The sequence below is a fragment of the Strongylocentrotus purpuratus genome, unplaced genomic scaffold (genome assembly GCF_000002235.5).
Source record: "Strongylocentrotus purpuratus isolate Spur 01 unplaced genomic scaffold, Spur_5.0 spur5_scaffold_2, whole genome shotgun sequence".
Lineage (NCBI taxonomy): Eukaryota > Metazoa > Echinodermata > Echinoidea > Camarodonta > Strongylocentrotidae > Strongylocentrotus > Strongylocentrotus purpuratus.
In genome coordinates, this window is record NW_022145605.1 from 17,824,917 (window position 1) to 17,842,709 (window position 17,793).

Here is a 17,793-nt window from a genome sequence, read left to right on the forward strand (position 1 = left end):
CCCCTTTTGCAGTACACATCAACACTTATATGCTAGATGATCAACCTTTTCTGATCGATTCCACAACATTTCTTTCAAAATGCAGTGGCATGACCATAACTGGTTTATACCTTTAACTTATTTTGTTGTTGTCTCTGCAGGAGATCCTGATGATGTGTTGGTCGTACTCTCCGGACAGCCGCCCCATCTTCCAGCACATCAAGAAAACCATCCTCAGACTACCAAAGAAGAAGGGCCTACACCGGAGCCCCTCCCACCCCCTCCACCTATCCCGCTCTGCCGAATCGGTCTTATGATGAACGGACGATCGCCACACGCCCCGGGGGAATCCCCGAGAAACTGACATTGCTGCGGCGGCAAGAGAGAGACTTGTTCCGTTGTTGTGGAGACTATTGTACAATAAAAATAAAGCGCCACCTATAGGACTACTGAAGATGATGGATGGGTCAGTGGCTGATGTGGGTTCATTAGATGTCCAGGAACCCGTTTCACAAAGCCTTTTTTCAATGACAAATGACAAATATCAGTGACAAGTCTGCTGATAACCAATCAGGAGCGAGGATATCAGTAGCTTATAACAACAACTGTCATTTGTCGCTGATGACAAGTGTTCACCTCAAGACCCGTTTTCTTCATGGGGGATCTGACCAAAGCGTTACAATGAAGACAGAGACCTTAAGAATCTTGGAAGACCCGCGGGAGACGATCTATGGAATCTAATGAACAAATCAAGAGAGATATGCCACGTTTATTCACCATATGGATCATGCACAGTCTTCAAACAAATAGCCTTCTCGATCCAGTCCACTTTAGGCATGGCTGTCATAAGAAAGACATGTTGTATCGTATTAAAATCTTTATCTCCCTCCAACATGCAGCCTTCAGACAATTTCGATTGGTAAAATAACCTAAAATAGTCTTGCCCTATCCTTACCATCCGTCATGCTTGGCTGCTTCAGGTTCAGTAGCCATCTTTGTTGATGGCAAGAGACGAACGTCTGCAGCCAGCGAAGTTTGGTAAGGACAAATAATAATAAGCTATAATGCTAGTTGTTTACTTAAGACCATTCATCTGAGACAGTTAATCTCAAAGATTGGTGTAGCTCACTGATAGAATTTATCTACGACATAATGAAATGTGTTCAATTTTTTAGAAGAGTTGAGTTATTGATCTCACTTATTTGACAAGTTGGCCTCATCTGCATGTCTACAGTAATTATTGAGAGTTTGGATAAGATGTGGTGCTGGAGGTAATCATGTACAATAAAATTTTAAAAGCAGGGAGCAGAGCATGTTCCGTATCAACTCTTAAAGATGGTCATGCATGGGTATGTAGTCCTTCGTGAAGTAGGAAACTTGGAAATCACTCCCGATTACTTCATAACACTGGGCCAATGGGTATTACGCTCTGGTCTGTGTGCTGCCCTCTATATACTCACGCTTGAGCAACTATAACATTTATCTTTCAACTGCCAACCCTGACAAAGAACTGTTAAATACAAAAAAACAACACATTCCAGGAGCACTCTCTTCTCTTCCCTCAGGATTGCGAAAATTGGTACTTGACAAGTCTCAAAGTCCCACAAACTCACTATTGGAGGAGTGACGTAATGGTGGATTGATATTCGACTATATGTGATCCATCGTGGTGTTTGTGTTAAGCCATGGATGGTGTTTTTTAAAAATTAAATCGCCAAGTGAGATTCCCATTAAATTATCACATATTTGGTCAGAAAAAGAGATTTTTAACTTTCCTCAATTATGAGTGATGTAAGGGAGATGAGGCAATAGAAACAAAGTCATTATCTTCTACGGTGACTTTTTAAGCACTCAAGGTGAAAATACCACCGTTCTCGTAAGTTAAAATTTAGTATTTGTTGCAAAAATGATATTATAGCTTGACCAAGTATTAATTTGACTCTTCTGCTTATTGATGAGATGAGGGTTGTACCAGTGTTCTAAGTCCTTCGCCCATCTCTGTAACTTCTCTTCACTATTGTACTTGTAAGAATCAGTCAATCATCAAATGCATATCTATTTAAAAAGTGGACTTATGAAACTCATTTAACAAGAAAAGTGTCTTTATGTACATGGAAAATTGATATGTTTTTTGTCAACTTTTATTTCAACTGTTTTTCATATTGGTCTTGGTTGGTTTATGATGGTATCTGATTTCTCTATTTCGTTTCGTTTTGTTTTGTTTTTGTGAGGGAAAAATACTGACTCATTCATTCCTTTCTGTTTATGAAAAGTTTTGCCAGCTGGCCTGGCACCAAGATATTTTATCAATTCAATTATTATTGCATATTTAATTGTATTGTATCATTACTATTATTTGACTGGTTATGTAATGCTAATGTCTTTATGTGTTTAACACCACCACATGGTCTTTTAATATTGCATCAATATTTTCTGTTTCTCTCTCTCGCGTCATACAGAGTAGATTTTATGTGCGGTTACTGAATTATTTGGTTTGGTATTTCTTGTGTAGCTGTGTGATTAAGTTTTATTGTTGTTGTTGCTGTTGGTGCCCTCACATCGATGACTGGAAAGGACAGCGTAGGCAAATTTCAGTTTTATTAAATGAGCTGCATTACTCCATTGGTTTGTTGAGCACCCAGATGCCAGTCTCTTTGTCCATTCAAACGTACCATAATTCTTCTTTCAAATGAATAAATAAAATAAAAATCATGTCATCGTGAAATTGATTTTCACGTTTATTTCACGTCTATACCTTCAATTTGATACTATGACTATTCAAATTCATTGCGTTAAATAGTTACTGTCATACATCGTGCAGGAGACCCGGAAAGTAGCGGTATTGTTGACCGGGAAAGTAACCCTATCGGAATTTAACCAAACTCTTTCTACAGGAGCGCAGTTAATGGATTTTGGCAGACTTTAAGCGGGTACACTGTATGTCTGGAAAAAAATGGGTAGTCCATTTAGTTAGCATTGGCATCATAATCCGATTATGGCGCGTTTCTACAGAAGCGCGTACCGGGAAACATCAACAATTACGGAAATTAACATTTAAAAATACATTTGAACATGCCAATTTATAGAAATGAGAAATATACATTTGGTACTCCATGAATGACTGCATACGGCTTTGCTTTCAAGAATATAAATCGCTGTTTGGGTTCTTTAAAAAAAAAAAAAAAAAAAATTTTAGGCTCTGGTGTCTGATATCCCCTTTTTATCTGTTTATCTTGTTATGCAGTACAGAATTCCATTCCAGTTGTTATATTATTCTATTTTTGTTCACAATCAAAGTATAATATAATATACTTCAGACAACTATTTTCAAAGTATGTTTATAATATAGCCACTGTGTATCATTCTGTATCAACCAAAAAGCATTCACCCTTAATATATATATATAAGCTGAAATTTAAAATATCTTAGTACATTGACAAAATTCATTAATTGATATCAGTTTTTAAAGTGTTATAAATTATATACTGTCCAGAAAATTGTTTTGATATTTTTAATACCTTATGAGCAAAAGAATCTGGACATAGCTTTGGAAAGCATTTCAATTAATATCCTCATTTTCAGAAACATTTTTTAACTTACCGTACAAGAAGTAATTTGTTAATGGTAATTATTACCTGTACTAACATAGTAATGGAGAAAGCAATACTATATGCTGTATAATGATGTCATCTTATATTATCTTTCCAGATTATTTCTTTTATTCCCTTTGATTTTTAGCAGATAATTTCAAAGATATTTTGACCTTGAGTAGGATGAAAATGGTTGAGACAGGGAAGAAAAAAAAAAGTCATTTGGATACCAAAGATATTTCATCATATAGAGACAAATATCTTATACTGAAATTAAGAACAGCATGGCATTGACATAACTCTCAAAATGCCAATGACTTTCTTAAATACCAATATTCTTAATGAATATTTTTACAATGTACAGTTATATGGTAGTTTCTGTTTCGGCGACAGTTCATAGTTCCAAAGATTATATGTTGTTCTTATAACCATGGCTCTTTTGACATAGTTTTGGAGATTTAAAAATGTTTGATCATGGAATTTCCCTCGTGTTGGATAAGATATAGTTCTTGATAATACCATAACATCTGCATTCTATTTTTAAACACTACTCTGCAATTGATAAACACAAAATAATTACTATGAATTGTATGACATAACCTTCCAAAAAAATGTTGGCATGTTATGGATTTTAAAGAAGAATGGACGTTTCTTTTAAGGGTTATATGTACATGAAGTCGAAAGTTTTAAATTGTAGATCTCTAATGTCCTTTTATCACTGTAATGTATGCTCTTGTACCTATCTGTATTTTATCAGTATTTATAATTTTTATATAATTTCTACTACTATGGGCTCTTGTTATCCACTGGCTCCTATTTGTTGTGTGCTCTATGTGAAAAGTTAAGTCTGTATGATGTAAGTGGTCTTTTTTTCTTTCTCATGTAATATGTTGATTAATATATTTTCATAATGAATTGAAATACCATTGAATTGCAGAACTGCCAGGAATGAAGTAAAACGAAAGAAAAAAAACTGGCAATATTGAAATTGGAAAAAAGGGTTGCTAATATCACATTACCTTCTTTCTTACCCTTTTTAAAGGGCTATTCTTTTGTCTTGAATTGACGGTTTCAATCAAATATATGTTGATTATTCATTCAGTGTTGAAAACGACATTGTGATGTTATGTTGAAATATCTGTGTGTTTGTGCATTAATTGAAAGAAATTGAGAGTTTTATTTTTCTGTTTATGTATGGATATTATATTTCTGATATATCACCCTATTATTTAAATTCTGTGAAATGTACATGATGTATGTATTTTGATTTATTTACGACAACAAAAGATGTTTCATCATAGAAAATATGCATAGTTCTTTTACCTCTTTCTGTATCATAATAACAGACACAAATTTATGTTATGCAGCTTGGATGCCGCAACCCATACCAAAATGCTACTTCTCATGGAAAAAGGGAAAAGATTGTTCGTTGAAAATCATGGAAAATCATGGAAAGTCATGGAATTTGGTTCTCAAATTCTGTAGGAACCTGAAAAAGAAGACATTTCAAACCATGGTGCAAATAATTAAAAATAAATCATGGTTTCATTAAAGAGGACTAATTTCAAATAAATTCTCTGAAATATTGACAATCCTTATAATCTCACTTTTCCAAAAGGAATTTGGAGTCACTTTCGTTAGGGATTAAGGACTACACTTTACTCAATCATCACTTCATAAAGATTCATATTCTATATGTATGCAATGAAATTCATCTACATATAATTCAGAATGTTTATAAGAGGTAGTTTCAGTGACTTAAAATTACGTCTACAACATAGTAGATTTGGTGTATAGTATTAGTGAAAATTCACACATATGGAATACATTCAAGAAAACATATCTTCCTCTTCTGTTTTTCTCCTTCATTTTCACACTGTTCTCCCCTCTACATGTGTCCTATCCTGTGAAAAAAAAAATTCACATTTTTTTCTCTAGCATGTACAAGACATGTATCACCTCCACTCTGTAACGTGCTTGTCTATATAGTATAACCTCAACACGATGTTTAATTTGATTTAAAAGTGAGAGGCATGTTTATAAATTGAACATGAAAGGACTTACAACCAGAAAGGACGCAAGATATTTGATGATGATGATCATGTATAAAGACATTATATGATATAAAATTGTAGATTTAAACCTCGTGTTCCTGGTGATAATGAAATCGCAGGTGCTGAGATGATAAAAGCAATGACAACTTCGTAATTAAAATAAGAAAAGGAAAACACTCTTGTTTGGTTTCATGATTTTTGTAAGTTCAGTTTCCTCTCATGAGATAAAGACGGCAAAGTATGTCTTTGTAATTGTGGTGATTCTCATAGTAATAATGATGATGATATGTATGATTATGGTAATGGTGATGATGTGTATGATGGTTGTTATTTTTGTGAAGAAGAAGGAGGAGGAGGAGAAGGAGAAGAAGAAGAAGAGCACAAGACAAGTCTGAGAAAGAATCTTTGAAAGTTACATTGCTACGAATTGAACAATGAGGGCGTGCTCAATGTCACTCATATAGAGATCATCCCATAATAGTTCTCTTGAACTCTTATCATGTACAAAATATATGAGAAGCAACAGAGAGAGGGAGAGTGAGAGAGAAAGAAAGGGGGGGGGGAGCACCCCCTCCCCAACAAAATAGTAATGAGACAGGTGTGAAAGCAAATGATTATGAAACAAATGAATAAAAGAAGAAGGATTAAAAGGAAAAAAATGGAAGGTAACCGCAGTGCGTAAAAAAAAATATAAAAAAATCACAGAAAACCATATATAATATCATATACAGAGGCGGCGCTCCCGGGGGGCAGGCCCCCCTCACTTGTTCAAGTACCCCAAAAGTGCCCCTTTTTACTTTGACAAGTGCCCCTATTAATTTTAAAAATTGCCCCTTTCCCTTTCCACCTCTGATAAGAGCCCCTTTTTCTTTGACAAGTTCCCATTTTCCTTTGCAATAAGTGTCCATTTTCCATTCTCATAAGTGCCTTTTTTAATCTCTAGTAAGTTCTCCTTTTCAGGTACGAGAAGCCCCCTTTTCACTTTTGATAGCCGCCCCCTTCACCACTGATAATTACCCTATTCAAATCTGAGAGGTTCCCCTTTTGCTTTGACAAGTTCCACTTTCCTTTTTAATAAGTGCCCCTTTCCCGTATAATAAGTGCCCCCATTTAAAAAGGAGCCCCTTTCCCTTCTCATAAATGCCCCTTTTCAAGTCATGACTTGACTATTCAATTCTGAGAGATATTCGTTTTCCTTTGACAAGTGCCCCTTCCCCTCCTGGTAAGTGCTCTTCTCATCTCTAATAAATGCCCCTTTTTATTTTGACACGTCCCCCTTTTTTCCTTATAAATGCTCTTTTTCCTTCTGGTAATAATAATAATAATACACAACATTTATTAGGCGCTTAATACGGGTGTTTCGAGGCGCACCATTGTCTGACTAAAAATTAACAACCAAAACTTATAATACCCCCCCCCCCCCCAAAAAAAAAAATAAGGTGCCCCTTCCCCTTCTCATAATTACCTCTTTTCACCTCCGATAAGTGCCCCTATTAAAATCTGACCAGTGCCCCTTTCCTTTCAACTTTTATCATTAGTGCCCCTTTTTCATTCTCATAAGTGCCTCTTTTCACGTATGGTCAATGCCCCTTTTCAGATGCGATAAGTGCCCTTTTTCACCTCTGATAATGACCCTTTTAACAATGATATGTGCCCCTTTTCCCTTTCTAATAAGAAACCTATCCCTTTTTCATAAATGCCCATGTTCACTTCTTATAAATGCCCCTATCAAAATCTGATGGGTGCCTCTTTTCCGTCGACAAATACCCATTTCCCATTCTCATAAAATCTGTTATAATTATGTAACTTATCAAAGGTCTTTTCCAGTCTTCCGTTTTGAGAATGTGCTTATAACCCCATCAGGATTGGGTTTTTTCTCTTTAAAAGATGTCATTTTTTGCACTGCGACCTCACAAATCTTAAAAATGCTCCTCGCTCGCTTTACTTTCTTGCAAATGAATTTTCAGACCATCACACCCAACTGCAAAGTATGATGCTTAAGCAATATCTTATATGATGTATAAAGAGAAACAAATATTGAAATCATCCCTGATAATAAGATCACAATATAGGGGTATATACCAATGTCTAAAATTGTTTTTTTTTCGCTTTGAGATTTCCCTTTGAAGTTGCCTTTTTTCCGGAAAGTGTCCTTTTTTTTGTTGGTGCCCCCCTCTTTGGAAGTCGCTCCGCCGCCTCTGATCATAAATAGAATCTTCACAATATTTTTCTTATTAATTTGTACCATCTCCGAAGTGGTTTATTATTGTGTTTAGTTTGTTTAGAACCAAAACTGACAAATCATGAGTCTTTTATAGGAAACGACAATTATGTTACAAAACTTGGATATTACACTGTCTGGCATAGTTATATATATATATATATTTCATTTATAATCCCCTCGCAAATATTAGTAGGAGAATTCTGCAGTCAATAAACAAGGATACATCAAGGAGGAAAAGGCGTAGGAGGAGGAAACTATGGTAAAGAAGAAAGAAAGAAAGAATAAAAAAAGAGGAAGATTTGTTCTAGGTTTCTTAGTCAACTAAGGAAAAAAAGAAGCAGAAAAAAAGAAGGAGAAGGAAAAAATAGTAAAAGAAGAAGAGCAACAACAAGAAGAAGAATAGGAAGAAGAATAAGAAGAAGAAGAAGAAGAAGAAGAAGAAGAAGAAGAAGAAGAAGAAGAAGAAGAAGAAGAAGAAGAACGGAAGAAGAAGAAGAAGAAGAAGAAGAAGAAGAAGAAGAAGAAGAAGAGAAGCCAAAAATGAACAATAATACAAGTTTTTTTAAAACTAGATGAATCTATTTGGATTTCCATGAAGAATCCTTGGTTATTTAAACTTCGATTATAGATACTGAAAACACAATAAGGGACACAAAAAATTGTATCAGAGAGAGAGAGAGAGAGAGAGAGGGGGGGGGGGGGGGGGGTTGGCCCGTATGGTAATGATAATGACTTCCGGGAATATAGACCTAATGGCAATAGGTTGCCATTGGCAACGAGGCAAACGAATAACAAGTGACGGATATTGTAAAACCCCATAAAGTCCCTTTACCTCACAAAGCTTTTTAATCGAGGTCTTTAGACCTCACTGTTCATTTGACTATAGGAATCATTTGACACACACCTGTCTGATACGGTTAAATGCATTTTGACCTGCTCGATTGAATTATCAAGAAATATCAATGATAATTCATGCACATAAACTGCAAGCAAGCACATTTCCTTCTTTAAATACTAGGGCTCTATTCTTTGGAGTATTATTATGACCATAGTTTTGCAGTGAGCGATTTAAAAACCAACTAAATGTAGTTTAAATGATATAATGAGAAATCCGTGTATAATTCAGCGTTTAGAATTTTGTGTACAAATTATTCATTAATTGATTTGAGAGCGCGTACGCGTACGTTAACGTTTCGGACACATCGCATTGAGTTATATATGGAAGGCCATCGCCGCCATATATCGCAAGCGAGCTTGCGGTACTGGTTAGTAGCTTACGGTAGTTAGTATAGTGCTTGCGTTACTGAGTGGTAGCTTGCGGTAGTTAGTTGTAGTGCTTACGGTAGTTGATCGGCCAATTGCTGTGCAGGATTATCGTTTACGTACACAAAACGGGAAATACAGTACCGCATGTTAAACATGTGTACGTATATTTAACTCTGGCGAATCAGAGCACTTGTTATAGCGGGCCGCCGGGTAGCCTTTTCGGCCGTGTCGCGAATTTTGTTATGCAAAGTTACACGATCGAGGCGAGTATGATTGTGTTAGTGTTACAGTATAGTTCGTAGTATTTAGTCCTTATAAGACTGGTTTGTATCTTTTAATCATACTTTATCACTTCTCAAATGGGAAAATTCTGGCATTTTACTCTCTGAAAAGTTTACAGTTTGAACACCAAAAAAGGGAAACAGATGTGACGCGGGACGGAGCTAAAATTGTGGCATCTTAGATAGCCCGACTTGGCCTGTCAATTCAATTTATATATATTTTTAATACGTCTTGTCGCAAGCAAGGAAGGGGTGGGGGGAGATGCTCAGGCTGTTTTGCAATTTAGGGCGTGGGCTGAAAGGGAACTAAAAGGAATTGATTGGGACTAGGTCTATTTTTAATATTTTTTGTTTTATTTAGGCCGCAGATCTCTGCAGATGAGCACATGGAATGCACTAGTCCAGCCTCTGTACCGTTTTCGTTTAGCGCACCCAATCAGCTGATAAAATAACACACCCTCAACGTTGAAAGTAGACCTAGCCATTCCTCTAAATCTGGGTCCTGGGTTCGTGTGGACGAAAATTTGGGGATTGCGCGATCAGTGGAGAGACCGCGCTGTGTGTGGGGGATAAAAAGAACGAACGGACTGAATCTGGACTAGGAATGCACACGAACCAAGCGTATTAAGCCAGGCGCGGATCAAGGAAAAAGATGGGGCCCAGCGCGGGGGCCTTCCCCCCAAAAAATATATTAAAACAAATTTTAAAAAAAAGAAGAAAAAAGGAGAGAGGGGGAGAAGGAAAAGAAGGGAAAGGGAAAGAAGAGAGAAAGGGAAAAAAAGAAGAGAAAGAAGAAAAGAAAAGGGGAAAAGAAGGAGATCGGGGGGGGGGGGGGGGCCAAAGGACCTTGCCCATGCTGTTGCCTCCCCCCCCCCCCCCGCAGCAAAAACAGAAAGCAGGAAGGAAAGAGAAAGAAAAAAAAAGGAAAAGAGGAGATAAAGGGAAGGAAAAAAGAGGAAGAAGAAGAAAAAAAGAAGGGGATATCGCCGACCAGTCGTGGATCGGGGGGGGGGGGGGGGCAAAATGCCCTTGCCTCCCGCCCCCCCCCCACCTCAGCAAAAGAAAGAAAGAAAGAGAGAGAGAGAGAGAAAGAATGGATAGGAAGGGAAGGGGAAGGAGGAAAGAGAGTGAAAGAAAATAAAAAGGATGAAGACAAGAAAAGGGGGAAAAGAAGGGAAAATAATCTTCTTTCGTCATTGAGACCAAGCGCCAAATACGCACCTGATCAACCCTGGCGTACTGCGGGGGGGGGGGGGGGGGGGGGGGGGGGCTTGGGGCATTTGACCCCAACAAAATTTTCAACGTTGTTTATTTCTAAATCAATACCAGTGATTTACAAATTTTGCTTAAATGACATAATTTGTCGGGATTTTTCCTCGCTTTTTAGTTCACTAAATTTTTGTATGTATTTGTTGGAAAATGACAAATTCAAAAATTTACAGTCAGGCAAGAAATATGCTTATTAAGAGGCCAATATGCCAGGGTCCGCAGAACGATGGTGCTCAGGGGGCTTGACCTCCCTCCCCCTCTTTGTTTAAAAAGTATATTAAAGAGAAATAGAAAGAAAGATAGAAAGAAAGAAAAAAGAGTGACCTGCATGTGTCACAAATAAAGTATCAAAATATGGTCAGCTGACCGTAATTAAAAGCCTAAAAACCCCTGGTCCCCACCCAGGGCTCTAAGGCGGGCCTCTGGATGCTCATCAGACGGTAATTTAATCCCTTAAAATCCTGAGCTTCTGGGGGCTGCGTCCCCTGGACCTCACGCCAATTAGTGACCTGTCAGTATCATGAATAAGGTATCGAAATATGCTCATTTGACCGTAATTAAATGCCCATACCCCTAAGCTTCCGGGGGTTCCACCCCTTATTCCCCACCGGGGTTTGCCCTAGACCCCACGCCAATTTACGCTACGCTGTATCTGAACGTAAATACTTAATCCTCCTCCACCCACTTTAAAAAAACCGTTCAGCGGGGCACATCCCCCCAATTTTTGAAGTACCCCAAAATTGCCCCTTCCTACAGGAAAAGTGTACCGTTGTAAGAAGTGCCCCTTTTTACATAGAAAAAGTACCCCTTTTAATTTGACAAGTGCCACTATGCTTTTAAAAAGTGCACCTTCCCCTTTCCGACTCTGATAAGTACCCCTTTTATTTTGACACGTACCAATTTTCCTTCGACAAGTTCCCATGTTCCTTTGCAGTAAGTGTCCATTTTTCATTCTCACAAGTGCCCTTTTTAATCTCTAGTAAGTGCCCCTTTTCACTTTTGATAAGCGCCTCTTCACCTCTGATAATTACCCTATTCAAATCTGAGAGGTGCCCCTTTTTCTTTGACAAGTGCCCTTTTTGCCTTGTAAGAAGTGCCCCTTCCCCGTTTAATAACTAACCTTTTTTAACTCGGATAAGCGAACCTTATATTTTCCCATGCACCCCTTTCCTTTCTAATAAGTGCCCCTTTTCCTTATGATAAGTGCCCCCATTAAAAATATCCCCTTCCACTTCTCATAAATCTCTTTTTCATCTCTTGTAAATGACCCTATTTAATTCTAAGAGAAAATCGTTTTACTTTGACAAGTGCCCCTTCCTCTCCTGATAAATGCTCTTTTCATATCTAATAAATTCCCCTTGTATTTGACACGTCCCCCTTTCCTTCCTAATACATGCTCATTTTCCTTCTTATAAGTGCCCCTTCCTCTTCTCATAATTACCCCCTTTTCATCTCTGACAAGTGCCCCGTTTATTTTAAGATGTGGCTCTTTTTCTTCTTAATTGGAGCCACTTCCCCCTTCTCACTTCTTATAAATGCCCCTTTAAAATCTGATGAGTGCCTTTTTTCCGTCGACAAATTCCCATTTCCCATTGTCATAAGTGCCTTTTTCATCCCTGTTAATTAGCCTTTGCACTTTGACACGTGCTCATTTCCTTTTCTAATAAGTGTCCTATCGATAAGTGTTCCCTTTTCCTCTCATTATTAGCGACTAAGAGAAATTTCCCCCAAAGCACGCTCGCTACGCTTGCTCGCATTTAGTGTTACTAAAGGTCTTTTCAGTCTTCCGTTATGAGAATGTGTTTATAACCCCATCAGGATTGGGTTTTCCTCTTTATAAGATGTAATTTTTCGCACTGCGTCCTCACAAATCTAAAAAAAATTCCTCGCTCGCAAATGAATTTTCAGACCATCACACCCAACTGCAAAGTATGATGTTTAAACTATATCTTATATGATGTATAACGAGAAACAAATATTGAAATCATCCCTGATAATGTAATCATATATGGGTATATACCAATATCTAAAAACTTGTCTATTTTTGCTTTAAAATTCCCTTTGAAGGTGCCCTTTTTTCTCCCGAAAGAGCCCTTTTTTGTTGGTGCCCCCCCCCCCCACTTTGGAAGTCGCTCCGCCGGCTCTGTGACTGTGTACATGTCACATGTGTTAATGCTCCAACACTCAAGAGCGGTCGAAGATTCCATAAATTAATACATTTAGTAGTTGCATATTTTCATAGGCTGTTAAGTAGAACATTGAACACGATGACGATAGTCAAGACTCAAGACGAGGTCAGGGACAAGCGCAAGGACACGGATAAAGACACGGATACATTAGCTCCCGTCCTTCTCTCTCTCCCTCCCTCTCTCTCTCTCTCTGTACAATTTATAATATTAACATTCCTTTCTATTTTCCGAAATTTACATACGGGTGTCAACTTGGAGGGGGGGGGGGGGGGGGGTTATCAGGGTATAAGGTTGGGGGCACACCCTTTGCATTCTAAGGGATGATGTCGAAATTAAAAATAAATAACAAGTGGGAGAGGATGGGGTGAAATATATTTCCTAGCAACGGCGCACTAAATATTGTAATGGGAAGGTGTAAATGCATCAATTTGGAGGACAGCTTAAAATTATTAAAATAGGATATGTACATGTATATACATATTTTTTTCCAATTAAAATGTATAGACCAGTTTGAGAAACACCCCTCTCAAATAATGAAATTGAAGCTCTTTACCAATCATGAATGTGAAAAAATATGTTTTTGATTAAATACGTGACGATACAAATTTTGCGGGGAAACCGCCTACTAATTGATATATATTTGGAAAATTATCACTTCGATCCGGTCTGGAAAATATCGTAAATGTACTTCAACATTGAACATTTGGGCAGATATTTCTGCTTTTTTGCAAATTTAGTTTAAAGTATTGCCATATAAACCTCTGAAGGCTATATTTAAACAATACTGAATGGATATTTTGTACCCAAAACCCTTAAACCGCATTTTTACTTCTACCCGTCTATATCTTTAACTTGGTGCCCTCTCTTTGCGTTCGATTTTATTATTATTTTTATTTTTAAAATGTGTTCAGTGTCTATTTTCAGTTGTGCCCTCCCTTTTAATAATTTTGTTAATATCATATTTTAAAATTAAACTCAATTTTCAATTTGAGTTGCCCCCTTAAATTTGTTTAAACCTCAAGTTATCCCCCCCCCTAATTTCAATTAACACCCCTTTCAAGCCCATTTTAACTCTTTTTGAACTCCTACCCCTACTCCTATATCAAACATTGAAACGCCCCTAAAAACATCCACTCTATTTCCTGAAATTGACAAAGGGTTGTCAACTTGGAGGGAGGGGGGAATCAGGGTACAAGGGTACAAGGGTAGGGGCACAGGAAATTTGGAGGACAGCTTAAAGTTTAAACAAAAGAATATGTATATACGTATTTTATTCAATTAAAATGTCTTCTTTTCCCTCTTTTCCATTTTCTTCCTCTATATTTTCTTTCCCGGCCTTTCTCTCCTCTTTCCCTTTCCCTCTCCCTTCCCTTCCTTCTCTCTCTCTCTCTCTCTCTCTCTCTCTTCTCGCTCTCTCTCTCTCTCTCTCTCTTTCTCTCTTTGCTGAGTGGGGGTAGGGGGAGGAAGGGCATTTCGTCCCCCGATCCACACCATGTTGGCTGGAAAAATCGCAACTAATCTCCCCTACCTTTCTTCTTCCTCTTTTTGTCCTTGTTTCCCTTTCTCTTATCTTCTCTTCTCTTTCCATTTGAATTTTCCTTTCCTTCCTTTTCTCTGTCTCTGTTAAGTTCCCTGGGAGGAGGGCAAGGGCGTTTCGGCCCTCCCCCCGATCTACATTTTTTTGGCGGGATTAATCGCAACTGATCTCCCCTACGTTTCACCCTTTTCTTTTCTTCCTCTGTTTTGTTCCCTTTAGCTCTTCTCTTTCCCTTACCCCCCTTCTCTCTCTTTTTTTTTTGTTGTTGTTGTGGGGGGGGGGGGGCAACAGCCTGGGAGGCCCTCTCCCGACCTCCTTCTTTTCTTCTTCCTCTTCTTTCTTTCCCTTTCTCTCCTCTTTCCCTTTCCCTTCTTTTCCTTCTCTCTCTCTTGTTAACGGGGAGGGAGAGCCCCCCCCCCCCGCTAGGGACAAGACGTACTAAACGAAGTGAATTGACGGGCCAAGTCAGGCTATCTAAGAAACACCCCAATACACTTTTAGCTCCGTCCCGCGCCGCATCTGTTTTGCTACATGTATGTTGGTGTTCAAAATTGTACCTAAAAATAGATTTTCAGAGAGTAAAATGCTAGAATTTTCCCTACCATCAGAGGGAGAAATGAATTCTTGATATCAAGAAATGAATTCGTGATATCAAGAAATCGAATTCGTGATATCAAGAATTGAATTCTTGATATCAAGAAATAATTTTACGTTGTAAAGCAATGGTAATTCTTGATATCAAGAAATATGTTTAAATTATAAAACGGCTTGCCATACTACCGTGCTGTCTGTCATGAAAATGCATAAGATGGGGCCTTGTTCACGAGTTATACAGGCCCCCATGTCCGTGTTGTAGAACACGCAACGCCGCACAGTGGGCCAGGGAGGGACCAAAGTGCGCCAAAACTATTTTTGGGTGATTTATTTTTTTCAATTTTTTTCTTGCCCAGTTGAAAGGTAATACACAGAGGAATACCTCAGTGAAATATTTAATTCCGGTATGCACAATAAGGGTATAAATTTACTACTTCAATCAGCAAAATCCTACATATTCACAGTTTTAGTGCAAAATCTTTCAATTCAACATGAAGTTTTTAAGTTATTGATATGAAATTGCTCTCACATATTCCTGATAGTTCATTTCGTTGAATGAATGGGTTAAAATTAATAGAAACACAATCTTCATGATATATTATAGGGTAATTCACTGAAAAATGGACTAATTATCCATGTTTTTTATAAATCCAGAAGAAATGTTTAGATCTCCGCAGTGTACCGCTTAAATTTTAATACCACCCTTTCCTCTGATGTCTAAGCTTCAAGTTGATACCAAATTTGGCTGCCCAAACTTGCCCATTGTTATGTTAGAGCCGATTTCCCTTGCCACATTGCCCCGAAAATGTGGGGTTTTGGGGTCCGCGGATGAATCATGAAGGATTCGTGGTCATAAATCACGGCGCGAGGGGGCGCGTGACACTTGTTCTGACACCGCAGACCAAAATAAACACATTTTTCGGGGCAATGTTGCAAGGAAAACAGCTCTAACATAATAACGGGCAGAATCGGGCAGCCAAATCTGGTATCAACTTAAAGCTTAGACATCAGAGAAAATGTTGGTAATACAATTTAAGCGAAAATCCCTGGAAATCTAAATTTCCTCGGGATTTATAAAAAAGAAATCCCCAAACATGAGTTTTGGCGCACTTTGGTCCCTCCCTGGCCCACTGTGCGCCGTTGCGCGGCCTGTAGGAGAATCTTATAGTATACTCGTCATACAGCTAGGCCCCCCAACTGCGGGGCCTGTATCACGAGTATGCCTGGAACATACTCGAGACTAGTAAGTTAAAAACCAAATATTTTAGACGAACACGTGGTGGATATCAATAAATATTATGCATATCTGCCATAGGCTTAGGAAGATTTTCAGGATTTTTTTTTTTTTTTTTTTTTTTTTTTGGGGGGGGGGGGGGGGGGGGGCTCTATCATTTGTTTTTGACCCGCCGTTTGAAGATTCCTCCCCGACTGCCCCCCCCCCCGTTGTCACCATTTTAGAAAATATTCCTTTTCCTTTTAGCCTTCATTTTTCTTCTCTCTTTGCTTTATCCCCATTTTTAGACCCACTAGGGAGGGGGGGGGGGCGGTAGGGTGATTACTTTGAAACACAGTATTTTTTGCCTTTTGGGTATAAATTATATACCCAATAGAATTTTTTTTCTTCTCTTTCTATAAATTGACCTGAAATCACTGCATTCTAAACCCTTGATATTTAAAATAAATCCCCTGAAATAATTGTTTTTAACATGGGTAAAATTAATTAAAGAAATATGACGTCGGAGGCTTAAATCACGTTCGGAATTCCATATGCAGTTAAACCATGAGAGCACAAAGCGCGAGCCGAAATTTTTCGATATAATGACTTGATAATGTAAAGTGGGTAGGCAAAGGGCGTGGTTCCAAGCGCGTAGCTAGGATTTTATTTAAGGGGGCGATAATGAGCACCCTTTGCATCCTAGGGGATGGGTGCAGGGAGGGGGGGGGGGTAGTTTCCCCCTCCCGCGCGAAGCGCCGAAGCTTTAAAAGAAGACGATTCTTTGTACCTTTCTCGACTCTTAATCCTTATCTGTATTCAGTTCCCCCCCCCCGCCGCGCGAAACGCGGAAGCTTTGACGTTTATTAATTTATTAGAGAAAGAAGACGATTCGATGTACCGTTCTCGAATCTTAATCCTTATCTGATGTCAGTTTCCTCCACCTCCAGCACGAAGCGCGAAAACTTTGAAGTTTCATTAAATTACTAGCGAAAGAAGACGATTCGTTGTACCTTTCTTGACTCTTAATCCTTGTCTGAATTCATTCCTCCCCTCCTGCGCGAAGGGCGGAAGCTTTGACGTATTATTAGCGAAAGAAGACGATTCGTTGTACCTTTCTCGACTCCTTTTCCCTTTTCTTCCTACTTCCTCACTTTTTTCCTTCTCTTTCTCTCTCTTTTTTTTTGTGGGGGGGGGGGGGGGGGCGACCGCCCCCTGGCTACGCGCCTGCGTGGTTCTAAAGTTACAAAGACACTTCGATGAAGGCACCCTTACTCCATGATTGCCTGTGTTGAACTGCCGTGGGCTTTATAACAGTACTATAAACCTCACGGGTTTATTTTGCATATGAATATTCAAATATCATAGGTAGCAAATAAAGAATGACAGATAAGAGAGGATGATCAAGCATAATGATGTGCACCAGTCTATAAATGTGAATTACTAAGTAGACTGTTCACACAACAGCTCTACAAAAAAAGCATTTGTAGCCTTTCTTTTAAGCAGTTGAAGAAATTAATAAAAGTAGGCCTACTTGAAGAAATCGTTGAATTGTAAGATATTCAGATTTTTTATATTAAGTTAAACAAAGCACTAG

At 38.4% G+C, this 17,793-nt stretch overlaps 1 protein-coding gene across 3 annotated transcripts in view; it reads left to right on the plus strand.

Moving 5' to 3' along the window:
- LOC100888618 (kinase suppressor of Ras 1) overlaps window positions 1-5,797 on the plus strand; it is a 50,837-nt gene extending 45,040 nt beyond the window's left edge. For all 3 annotated transcript variants that reach the window (XM_030991853.1, XM_030991856.1, XM_030991855.1), the window contains one exon: window positions 141-5,797. In XM_030991853.1, the coding sequence (XP_030847713.1) occupies window positions 141-296 (156 nt within the window). In that variant the 3' untranslated portion in view covers window positions 297-5,797. The remainder of the gene's footprint in view (window positions 1-140) is intronic.
- Window positions 5,798-17,793: the final 11,996 nt, after the last annotated feature.